The sequence below is a fragment of the Gracilinanus agilis genome, chromosome 6 (assembly GCF_016433145.1).
Source record: "Gracilinanus agilis isolate LMUSP501 chromosome 6, AgileGrace, whole genome shotgun sequence".
In the NCBI taxonomy this organism is placed as follows: domain Eukaryota; kingdom Metazoa; phylum Chordata; class Mammalia; order Didelphimorphia; family Didelphidae; genus Gracilinanus; species Gracilinanus agilis.
The window spans coordinates 268,317,043-268,329,952 of NC_058135.1; the positions used below are offsets into that span (position 1 = coordinate 268,317,043).

General features: G+C 41.7%; 1 protein-coding gene across 1 annotated transcript in view; it reads left to right on the forward strand.

The window, feature by feature from the left end:
* LOC123252571 (exostosin-2-like) overlaps positions 1 to 12,910 on the forward strand; it is a 202,399-nt gene that overhangs the window by 134,351 nt on the left and 55,138 nt on the right. The window contains exon 9 of the mRNA XM_044681858.1: positions 10,583 to 10,749. Within this exon, the coding sequence (XP_044537793.1) occupies positions 10,583 to 10,749 (167 nt within the window). The remainder of the gene's footprint in view (positions 1 to 10,582; positions 10,750 to 12,910) is intronic.

Sequence of the window (12,910 nt, forward strand, 5' to 3'; positions counted from 1 at the left end):
TGCTTCTATTTGTTTATTTTTAATGCATCGGCCACTCCTATAATCTCCTCACTGGCAGCCAGGGATGAAGACTTTTGATTAATTGGATTTGTTTTTAATTCAGACCCATAGAGTACTTTCCACCTGCATTGAGTTTCTCATTCAGTCTGTCTATTCCAGATCCTAATCCCAGGGACTTCAAAGCCCTGGCCATTTATAGCCTATTAAAGCCAGGAAGTTTCTGATGGATTAGAGCAAGGAATGAGTTTGAAGTTGGTGTAATGTGCCTCACTGTCACTGATAAGGCCTACTTTATGGCCTGGCTCTAGTATCTGCACTTTATAGCTATTCTCTTCTAATTGGGCTTAGTAAAGCTGGAATCTCAACTCCTGGCTGCTGCCTACAGGACATTCCTGGTCTAGACTGGTTGCTCATTGATGTGAGACCCACCAAAGTTTGCTTGATGATTCTTTAGTTCATCATACTTGTGCCCCTTTTTAGACCAGGGGGCACGGAGGAGGACATTTTATCCATTGGTGCAGACCACAGACCTTTCAAGCCTGCTCTTATTGGGCCATTTGGTTCTTGCCCCCATTTAATGTCTCTTGACATTAATACTCAGGTTCTCTCTCAGTTGTTTCTGCTCCATTCACCGAATCCCAGAATGTGAGGATTAGAAAGGATCTCTGCGGCTCTGTAGTCTAACCTGCTGAACAGTATGCTAAAAAGGAGGTAGCCAATTTTTCCTTGAAACCTCTGAGCACTCTTCTTTGCCTTTTGGCTAAATTTAGCTTTTGCAACTTGCACCCAATAAAAAAAGCCCAAGTCCCAGGACCCCAAGTCAAGAACTCTTGCTCTAAAGTAAGAGAAAGATGATTTAGCATTCAGAAAATCTAATTCCTTTTCACATGCCAGCCTTCCACACCTCTTGAAGGCAGTTCTCATGTCCCCCTGAGGTTCCTTCATCCATTCTCCTTATGACATGGACTCTTTGTCACCATCTTGATTGTCATCCTCTGAACAATTTCCAGCTTGGAGAGTATCATCATACGACATAATGGCGCCACTTAGAACTATGTACAATGTACTCCAGCTGTGGACTGACTCCCCACCCCCACCCCAGGGCAGGACACAGCAGCAATGTCACCTCCTTATTTCTAACAGTTGTGTCTCTTCCTGCATTCCAAGATCTGATTAGTCTTTGTGGCTAACACAGCTCACTACTGACTCAGACTGAACTTGTAGTAGGCTAACTCCGCCTCCCCCAGCTTTTTTCACATACGACGCCCATTTTACAAATGGGAGGGATACTTTTTGTCCCCAAGTTAAATTCTATCCTTGATTCAGCCTAGTGTTCTAACCAGTCAAAACCATTTTGGGCACTGACTGTCATCCAGTGTGTGAGCTGGTCCACTTTACTTCTCTAGTGGTGCTGCTCTCTAGCCTACATCTTCCCCATTTTCCAGTTAATCTAATGATCCTTCATTAATCACTTTCTGAGAGCAAGGCATTGTGCTAGATTCTGGAAGTTCAAAGACAGTAAAACGGGTCACAAGGTACTTTCTTTCTGTTTGGGGAATATAACATGTACCCAAAATAAATGGCATGTAAAGTAAATTGAGAAGGAATAATGCAGTTAATTTTGAGGTGATCAAGGAAGGTTCTATAGAGAAGAGAGGATCTGAACTAAACCTTGAAAGGAGGAAGAAAAGAATTGTGAGAGGAAGAGGAAAGGAGGAAGGACATGAGGAATGGCTTATGTCAATGCTTACAAGTGGAAGAATTAATGTCCGTATTGGGGAACTGGTAGTTCAGTTTGGCTAGAATCCATGAAGACATGCTAACTCGAGGATGAGATATCAGACGTGTCTGGTAACAGGCAGTTAATGATGTGGCACTATAATTTCAGAGAGGAATTAGGGATAGACTTCAGATAGATTTTGCATAGCAATTATTAAGCAGATAGGAACAAATGAGATCCTGAATGGAAGCGGTATTAAGTGGGCAATTAAGTGGATTTAATATAGGTCTTTGTGGAAATCCAGTGGTTAGAGGACAGGACAATTAGGATCTAGTCAAAGAAACTGAGAAGGGTTAGGTGGGAGAATAACTAGGAAAGAACTGCAATGTCCTAGATGTCAAGGAAACGGAAGGTGTATATGTGACTGGAGTAATTAGTGCCAAGAGCCATAAAAAGGGTTCATGGAAGACAAGTGTCTTGGATCCAGAAGTTCAGAGATCATTATTGACCTTGGAAAAAACAGTTTCATTTGAGATTAGATAGCATGAGTGCATGATTAACCTAGTCAGCACATTGTTTTGTCTTCTTCCAGCATTCTTCAGCAGCATAGGAATAGCAGCAGAAAAAGTAGATTGTGAGGTGATCCATAATTAACGATTGGCAAAGAATAAATACTAAAAGAACAAAGGAGCAAAGATTTCTGCAGAGAAGTTATACTTGAATTGTTTGCAAAGGGACTAAAAAGGGAGCCAGAATAAAGATGATCACCTGGTATGAGAGGGAGAAATAGAAGGATTAGAAATCAAAGTTAGGACACTGTATGCCTAGGTTTGGGAGGAATGAGGCCAAAGGAAAAATTAGATGGTCTAATCAAAGGAGAATTTCAGAGTCCAGGATTATGGAGATAAGGTTCCATGAACACAAGAAGATGGAAAGATTGTGAAAAGAAGAGATAAAAGATGAAAGGAAATTTAACAACCAAGCAAAAGTTCCAGGGGACATGATGGAATGGGAAGAAAAGGAACTGTGGGCAGTGGGGAGAGGGAGGAATTAAGGCATGGTGAAAGGACAGAGAAATGAGGTTTTCACTTCAGGAGGTGTTATCGAGGAATTAGAATGGTTTGTGGGGCAGAAATATAAATGTATTAGTCATAAGACTGGTAAAGTACCAGTTGTTGGTGATTCCAATCTATAAGAATCTATGAAGATGGAGGGCAAAAAGAAATACTTTTCACTTTTCAAGCACCTCCTGCAGCCCATGGGACCTAAGCAGAATCTTGATGGAAGCCAGGGAATCTGTGAGGCTAAAGTAAGGGGTCAGAGCATTCCAAGCATGGGGCATGGGCGAAGCAGGAGATGGAGCCAGGAGAGTACGTGGAGGAAAGGACTAGAGAGGGTCAGATTAAGAAGAGTTTGAGATGCCAGTCCAAGGAGTTTATACTAAGGAGCCCCTGGAACTCACTGACCAGGGGTTTGGTATGTATGGTCAGACTTGCACTTGGAAAAGTCATTTTGGCACTTGAATAGAAGATGGATTGAAGGGGCAGGGACAGCTGAGGCAGGAAGACCGTTTAGGCTGTTGCCAAAGTCCAAGTAAGAGGTGATGAGGGCCTGATTAAAGGTAGTAGCTGTGTGATACCAGACATGTGTGAAGGGAGAAATAGCAAGATTTGTCAATGAGTTCCATAGGTGGGGGAGCAAAAGTGAATATTCAAGAATGATACCTAGATTCAGATTCAATATTATTAGGGAAGGTAGTTGTGCTCTTGACAGGAAAAAGAAATGTGGAAAGAGGAAAGGGCTTAGGAGGAAAAACAATGAGATTTGTTTTGGGCAGGTTGAGTTTGAAATGTCTGTGGAAAATTCAGTTTAGCATGCCCAAAAGGCAGCTGCTGATGTGGTATGTGAACACAGAAGAGAGATTAGGAATAGATACAGAGATCTGGGAATCATCAGGAAAGAGGTGAATTCATGGGAGCTAGTGAGATCTCCAAATTGAATAGAGCAGTGATGGGCAAACTACAGCCTGCAGGCCAGAATGGGGCCCTCTGAAATGTTCTTTCCTGCCAGGAGACATTATCCCTAATCTGACGAATACAATGAATAGGATACAATACAATGAAACTTCGAAAGAGTTGCCTTAGAAACAGACTGACAGAGGAGCATTTCCTTTCCTTTGGCCCCCTCTTTAAAGAGTTTGCCCATCACTGGCCTAGGACAAAGCCCTTGGAGAAGCCTGCAGTTAGTGGATCTGAGGCGCCACATAATGAAGAGAACAATGGATTTGGGATCAGACAGCTAAACTTCCTGACCTCATCCTGCCACCTAGTTGTTCTCATCTCATCACATGGATAGCAGAAGCAGGAGCTGTGGAGTGCTTAAGAGCATGGTCAAACATGGAAGATGCTAAGATCATTCATTGCATCCTGGACCATCACTGGGCATCCTGACTGTGGTCTTGTCACTAGACTTCGATGACTGGAAGAGAGAATGAAACTGATGACTGTGCATCTCTGCCTCAATGAAATCCAATGTAGGCTTACATCAAAAGACGTCACCAGTCATTGGTTCTCTTCGAAAACGAGATAGTAATCAACTAAATACTCCTGTGGAACTTTGACAAGTGATTTCACTTGTCTAGACCTCGGTTTCCTCATCTCCAGAATGGTCCCAGAATAGTTCATTGTCTTATGCTAATTTAGCATTTGAGTCTGGGTCCTCCTGCTCAAAACATTCTCCAAGCTCTCCCAGTTCTTCCTCTTCTGCCACTTTGTTATCTGAGGTAATAAAACAGTCTAGCATGATCCTGAATACTGCTAACTACAATAATGGGTTCAGAAAATAAATTCCTTCTTGCAATAAATCCTGTGAGTTAGATAAATTTGACTTTTTAAAATCTTTTGTATCTGGGGTAGAGAATGAGAGAACATTATGAAGAGACTTCATCTGATTAGTGCCAAATTTTGGCACTTGCTGAAATAGAACAACTCTCTTTTTAGGGTGGCTTTGAAATGGATGTGTTGGTAGTAGAGATGTGGTTGCTTTGAAAGAACATGAACCATGTTTAATCTTCAGTATGATGTCTATTCAGTTGGTAAATGGAGCTGTCAGCTCCAACTAGTCCCCATGCCTGCAAATACATGTGATTTTTAATGTAAAGAATTAGTAATTTTTCAAAGCATCCAAGGCTTTGAAATATTAGAGGCAAAAGTGATGTTTTTCACTTTCTCTGTCTTTACTAAAATAAATATTGCGGTTAACATGTCTGCTGCTCAGGGTATTGGTGTAGGCAGAAATGTTTCTGTGTGTTTCTGACTCTGTCTCTGTCTCTTTATCCCTCTCAACTGCCTCACTGTCCCATTCCCCTCCTCCTTTCTCTAACTTAACTAAACACTTATTTAAGATAAAATTGCTAGTTTAAAGTTGAAGTAAATAATTAGGATCAGCAATAAAAATTTCTGGCTTGCTGTCATCACATTAGTTTTGAATTCTATCAGAAGAAAAAGATGATCACTTATTTCTCCTCTGCCCTTTCTTGATTTCCCAAGCTTGATGGATATAGAGATTGCTTGACTAGAACCCTAACCTCAGTAAGGTAATCTCTTGCCTTGTACATGTCAGATAAGTTTATGTAAGGTCTTATGTTTTATTTTTTGTTAAACCCTTACTTTCCATCTTGGAATAATACTGTATATTGGTTCCAAGGCAGAAGAGTGGTAAGGGTAGGCAATGGGGGTCAAGTGACTTGCTCAGGGTCACACAGCTGGGAAGTGTGTGAGGTCAGATTTGAACCTAGGACCTCCCATCTCTAAGCCTGGCTCTCACTCCACTGAGCTACCCAGCTGCCCTTGTCCTCTGGTCTTATATTTTAATTAATTTTAGTTTCGAGATTGAGATAGCCTTGCAACATCCATCTATCCCTCCTCACCAATGACCATATTTAACTAGTTTTTTTTTTGTTTTGTTTTTTAAATTTTAAACCCTTAACTTCTGTGTATTGGCTCCTAGGTGGAAGAGTGGTAAGGGTAGGCAATGGGGGTCAAGTGACTTGCCCAGGGTCACACAGCTGGGAAGTGGCTGAGGCCGGATTTGAACCTAGGACCTCCCGTCTCTAGGCCTGGCTCTCAATCCACTGAGCTACCCAGCTGCCCCCTTGTAGTTTTTTTTAATAGTTTAGCAGGCAAAGGTCGGTTTAGCTTTGGAATGGCAGGATGGGAAATCCAGAGGAGATGGCAAATAATTATAGGGTTTAGAACTGGAAGGGACTGAGAAATCATCTATTTAGTCACTATATTTTACCAGTGAGAAAATTGAGAGGAAATGGCTTGCCTGAAATCATGCAGGTAATGAGGGGAGATGGGATCTGAACCCAGGGCTCTGGACTCCAAAGTCAATGCTCTTCCTCATTCTCAAATTAATATTGTCTTAGATGGGAGAATGGGGCCATTTTCTGATAACATCAGCTCGAGCGTTCCATGCTTCTGTCTCAGGATTCCAGCTGCCCAGGGGAACTTAGGATTTCCTAAAGTGCTTTAATAATTTGGTGGGGGAGTGAGTACTGATCCTTGAGACCTGTGGTTGTGCTTGTGGTAATGGTGTCCTGGATGGTCTTGGGGTCATCATCAGTCATCTTAGACACTTTTTAGCACATTTGCCAAGTTGGAAAAACATTTCCTTTGCTCACACATCTCTTTTGGAACCACGTGGAGGAAAGAGCTAGTGAATACCCATTAGTCTTTTTTAAAATGACACAAAAATTCCTTTTTTCCCTGTTTAGCCTGGGCTAAAAACTAGGCCTGTGAGAGAGAATGAGGTTACTGATTCATCCTGCTCAAATGTTTGTTTGTTAAAAAGTTAGCCAAGTGTCTAAGAAATGCTTTTCCAGATACTCTGTGAATGGAAGGTGACTTTTCAGTTTGGTCTTTCCCCACCCCTGCCCCAAACACACCAGAGGAGACACAAGATACCAGGGACCAGCCTCATTCTATTCAAGATACAAAGGAGCAAGAGAAAGAAAGACCGCATTTAACCTAGGCTTGCCAATGGGTTTGGGGACCCTCTCTCTGGACCAATTCTGAAGCTTCTTCATTTGTCAAAGAGCAATGAACTAATTCCCTGGGGGCACTGCCAGGATCTGTCTGTGAAGGGCAGTAAACTCTGAGATGAGGGGACGTGTCTTCTCTACTTAGGCCATGGCTCAGTTGGACGAATGCATTAGTAAAGTGTGGGATCAGAGTGCTTTTGGAAGGCGCCTTTTGGGAGTCGTCCTGCCCACTTTCCGTTGTTCCCCAAGTGCCCGTCCCAGTTAGGGGTGTGCCTTCCTCCCAGGTCCTCACTGACTGCCTCTCCTCTGTCCCCCCCCTCCCCACATCCAGCAGGATTCTTTCGTGGGGAGGAAAAATTGGGGACAACACTATTCCCTTCAGGCCTTTCTGGACATCTGAAAACACCACAGGATAGTGTGGCCAGATCAGTTCTATTTCTACAATGGACATCTCTGGACATCCACATCTGAAAAACAATATGGCAAATTCTCCATGGTTTTAACATCCTGTACATGTTCAGCTGGTCAAAACACAAATGCCAGCTGGCGTGGAGGAATATATGTATTTCACCAGAGTGGCCAGTGTGCGGAACACTCTCCTTAGTCTTCATGTGTGTGCATGTGTGTGCGTGTGTGTGAGAGGGAGATAGAGAAACAGACAGGTAGACAGAGAGAAAAAGACAGAGAAAGAGAGAGATGGGACCAGAAAGTAAATTGTTTCATTCAAACAAACCTGCTGCCTCGGTGCTAGCGAGATGTCACAGGATGTGAAGGCACGAGAGACGTTCTCAGCCGCTACGGGTTGGACAGTTGGAGCATATGCGAGGTCAGCTGTACACACAGACTTATCTGCGTGCTCAATCAGCTAATGCTGGACAATTATAGGGTTATGAGAACTAGAGCTGGAAAAGGACCTCAGGTGTACAGTAGCATTGGGCAGCCTGAAGTTCTCTGAATGGTCCTGAGCTTGGCCCTGAAGTAGGGCCCATTACTAACCTTCCAGCAGCACTGTCCGGGGATGCCACAGACTGAGGGGTTGAGGTTGGGCATCAGTCAGAGGGCAGCAGGAAGGTTCCTGGGGAGTATAAGCAGAGAGGAGCCTGTTACCAAGGGGACTTATGTACAAGAAGAGGCGTGGAGGATTTTGTCAGATAAATGATTCAAGAGAAGATGGGGCTCATCATTGTAGTGTACAGAATTGGGGGATATAGTTTTTTCTAGCTTTGGCTGAGTTCCAAAAAGCTGTTAGAGGTTTTAGAATCTTGAGGAGGGGCAGTTGACTGGATCTTCCTTGGAGGGAGGAAGTCAATGATCGAGCTCTTAGAGTATCTAGCTTCAATATTGAAATTTAGCCTAGCATTGATATATTTACCTAAGAAATTATTATTTTAGATAGACCTTTTATATCTTCCTTTCCTAATACCACCCTGCCTTCCCTCCCTTACCTTAGTGGCTGTGGAGTTTATAAGGAGAATAATTAGAGAGGAGTTAAATCTGTGAAGAGTTATCTAATTGACAGCATTATTTATAATTTAATCAAATCATCATTTATTTTCTTTTAGATAGCATTTTGTAAAACTGAGTGAGGCAGGTCCTTACTTAGATTCCATCTTTACTTCCCTTCCCCACCTGAGATTCCTGAGATAACTGATAGGGCTTTCCTTTAATCCACCTTCCTAACCAACATCCTTCAAACAATTAAACTCTTTGTGTTTCAATAGTTCTCTTTAGTGTATTTTGTCTGTTAGTTATCAAGAGGGGAGAAAAGAGGGAAAGAGACAACATACTCTGGGCTTAGAGGGAAGCTGGGCATCCATCTTGAAGGAAGGTGTTACTTCAAAACAGGTCCCTTCCTGTGAAATTAACTAAAGCCTGTTTGGTAATTTCAGTCTAGTCCATTTCCCTCAGCTTGTGTTTGAGTCTAAGTCCCAGTCTGTAAGCCTGCTGTGTTAGCCTGTTTAGTTTAACTTCTTTCTCCCAAGAAGATCTCTGTTTCCCTTCTGTGTTATATTCCTGACTTCAGTCCTATTATACCTTGAATCTCCTTTAATCCCAGCCTACCTTGAAGCCTAATTTATCCACTTACCAAGTCTCCAACATCCTCCTTTCAATTCCCTTATCCCAAACACCTTTCCTCAAATTACCCCATAACATCATGTAGCAACAACCACTGGGGAGCCTGCTGGCTTCTTGAAAGGTCTGGAGAATGTGATGTGAGGGAGGCATGTAGAATACTGGTGGCCCTCCTCTTATGAATTGGGGGAAGGACATAAGATGTACAGGAGCAAGAGAGCTCTGATCTTCATCTGGGGGTAAAAACATTGAGATGTGGTGGCCTATTCCCAGTAGGCTTGCTCTAAACCTGGCTTATGTCACTTAAACAACTTTGTGCCCAGGTTTTCTTTCCTAAAACAGTTGCCTGTGCTCTGTCCTTCCTGTCTTCTCTGCTATGTTGTAAGAAAAAACTTTCCGGAGATACACATTTTACCAAAATGTTTTCATTTGATAATCTCCTAAACTGAACATTTTTTTTTATTTTTAAAGAAATTAAAGCTGAGTTGGTCAAAGTCATGACTAGCATGGGAAGAAAGACTTGTTCTCCCATCATCAACCTTTAAAACTTAAATCAAGATGGATGTGATGCTGTCTAGCAAATGCTAAGTAACTGAGCCTGAAAATTAGAAATATATCCTGAAAAATGGACATGATGAAAAAACAAACCAAGTGAGCTCCTTTCTACCTCTAGCTCTGGAAACAATAATCAGATCAGAAACAATAATCAGCTAGCATTTCTGGAAAGACTGAGTCAGTCACTTGCCTCATCATATACGGCATGGGGAAAGATTTCTGGCTTCCACATAAAGATGCCACAAGAATCATTGGCTTCATTGTCCCTCAAAAAAGATAGAACAGGGGGTAACTAGGTGGTTCAGTGGTTTGAAAGCCAAACCTATGGATGGGAGGTCCTTTGTTCAAATCTGGCCTCAGATATTTCCTAGCTCATTTGACCCCCATTGCCTAGCCCTTAACATTCCTCTGCCTTCTAAAACAGAAGGTAAGGGTCTTAAAAAAGAGAGAGAGAGCAATAACAAGAGACAAAATAAAGTTTTAATGTACTTTTAACTATCATTTCATTTGTATTTCCTCTACTCTAACTGTTGTAATAATTCTTTGGATGCATGCCTTATTTTCTCCTGTTGGAGTATAAACTCCTTGAAGAAAAGAACTTTATAACTTCATTTTGTATGCTTAGAGCTGTACCCAGTGTTTTCCCCACAGTAGGTACTTAGGAAAGATTAGTTTTTAAATTTATTAATAAGATAGCCACGATCCTCCTACTACTAGGCTTATGATTGTAATAGCTTTCATTTATCCAACATTTGAATATTGTTCATTTTCTTTCTATACCTCAATACCTTCATGTTTGCAGCACAAGTACTGGCACCCCTGTTTTATTCAGGAAAAAACCAACATTCAGGGAAGTAAGGCAACTTGCCCAGGATTCCACAATCAGTAAGTGTGAGAGATAGAACTCAGACATGGTCTTCTGCCCCTAGGTTAGCGTTTTTTCCTAAGCCTCATTGCCACTGAGATGAGCTCATTTTTCTGAGCCTGTCTCTTAGCACCATTCCCTTCCTCCATTTGGAAACAGTTAGAAGTAGAAATATAATAACATATTTATTATGTATTTTAATAATATTTACATATTACATATTACAAATAATAATATGTACATATTACATATGCAAATATGTAATGTATTTATGTTAAAATAAAATTCATAACCACTTTCTCCTGTTTGATGTGTTTCTTCTCAGATTCTCTTTGGCCCAAGATCCGGGTTCCTTTGAAAGTTGTGAGAACAGCTGAAAACAAACTGAGTAACCGTTTCTTTCCATATGATGAGATTGAAACGGAAGCTGTGCTTGCGATTGATGATGATATCATTATGCTGACTGCTGACGAGCTACAGTTCGGGTATGAGGTACGTCAGAGATGTTCATTGATACACACACACATACACACACACACACACATACACACACACACACATTTTTATTAAGGTGTGCTTGCTGCTTAGCCATGTGTGAGATTTAGGAAAGATCAATTCTCCCCTCTGGAGTTAAGAGTTTCTCATCCCTTCAGTAAAATCCAGATAGAGAGCTAGCAATAGAATGTGTGAAGGTTTTTTCCTTGAAGTCTTTGAGGGGAAACTTTATTGTTGATTTATAGTTTCTCCTTCCGGGAATGCCCAAGGAAAGAGGGCTCTGTGAGATATTCCCAGAGGAACCTCCTAAGAATTTAATGACTACAGAGATGCTGCTGCATTGAATGCACCTCCCGCCCAGGGCCCAACTAATGCAGCCAGGCAGCCCCACAGTAAAGTCAGCATTGTGGGGAGTGCCAGGCAATGGGAACAAAAGGCATGCAGACAGATGCCAGGGAGGCTTTCTCTCTGCTTTCCCAGTGGAAATGAAGACAGCCCTACCTTTGGGGAGAGGCCTCATCTGTGTCACCATTCAGCTGGACGTGATGGATTAGGCCAGGTTCAGGGGTTAAGTATCGAGAGCAGCAAAGGTCTCCCCAGGGGAAAGTGTTGGGCCCTGGCTGGGTAAAATGCAATAGGAATTGATGAGCCCTGTCAGGGAGGAAGCATATGAAATGCACTGTGGAGACAGGCTTAGCCCAGGGACTGCCGTGGTAATGATGGTATCCAGTCTTAAGGTAAACAGAATCCAAGTCAATTAGCCCCAGCTAGACACCGGGAAAAGTGGCAAAATGTATCCCCCCAATTCACCTCCTTTGGATAGGGGCAACTGCCTTTAGTTGGGCTCAGAATTGGTTTGGATTTGGAATTCTTGTGGAATAAGGAACGTAAGAGGAAGCTGATCCTGGCCCAGCATGTGAATCTCATGAGATTTTATTTAAATATCTTTATATGAAGGATTTTGTTGGTATGGATTTGTTTTTTAAGAAACTACATTTGAGACAGTGTAGTGGAAAGAGCTGTGGCCTGGAGATCATCAATCCTGGATTTACTCTTCCATTAACTTGTCTGGCCAAGGCATTTGATATATCTAGGCATCAATGTCTTTGTTTATTAAACAAGGATATTGAATCAGTTCCCCTTTAAGGTTCTTCTTTCTCTACAATCTATAACACTAAAGAGCCCGTCTTCTTTTATCTGATGTTAGCAATGAAATTTCCTAACATTGAGTAAATTTAAGAAAAAGTGTTGTGGAACTGACAAAAGGCGTACAGACTATCATATTGATGTCTTATTTATGAAGTGGTATAGGGAACTCCCAGGTCATGAAACCCCCTCCACCAATTCAATTTGGTGCCCTTTTTGCCACTTTTTGTTTTAGGGAGTTAGAGCATTGAGTGGTTAAATGATTTGCCCAGGGTCACACAGTCAATATTTGTCAGAGGCAGGACTTGAATCTGGGATTTCTTGGTTTCTAGGTCAATTCTGTCCTACCCCAATGTTGTATCTCACTTTAAGTGGTTTTAAAGAAAGAGTCAAGAGAACAAATAAAAAAGTTTATACTTAATTTTCTCAGATTTCTCTTGCAGTCATTTGAGATGACTTTGACATTATATCCAGGGGAAGCTTCTCATTTAATGAAATAATTAGTATTTCTACAACTCTTAAGATGTTTGCTTCTCCAACTAAATCACAAGGAGAATAATTTCTTCTGATGGTATGTTATATCATCACTGCTTCAGATTCAAACTCTATATGTGAGTTTCCTTTACAACTGAGAGAAGAAGGGCCTTTAAAGTACTTCCTTGTTTAGTGGCTTGTATTTATTTCTTAGAGAGGGGTAAACCGCCTTTCCAGGATCAGAGGTACCTAGAAGGTGTTTAGGCTGTAGAAGAGAAGGCATGGAATGAGGGAGGTAGAGGAAAGGATGGCTTTCTTCAGATATTTAAAGGCAAGCCATGTAGAAGACAAATTAGACTTGTATAGCTTGGCTTCAGAAAGAAGAAGCCGGAGCAATGGACAGAAGGTATAGATTAACAGGAGTAAAGCTTCTTAACAATGAGAGCTATCCCAAAGTAGGCTAGGCTGCCTCTAGAGAGAAAAGAACTCCCATCCCTAGAAGTGTTCCAGGAGAAATTAATTGATGACAACAAGGAAG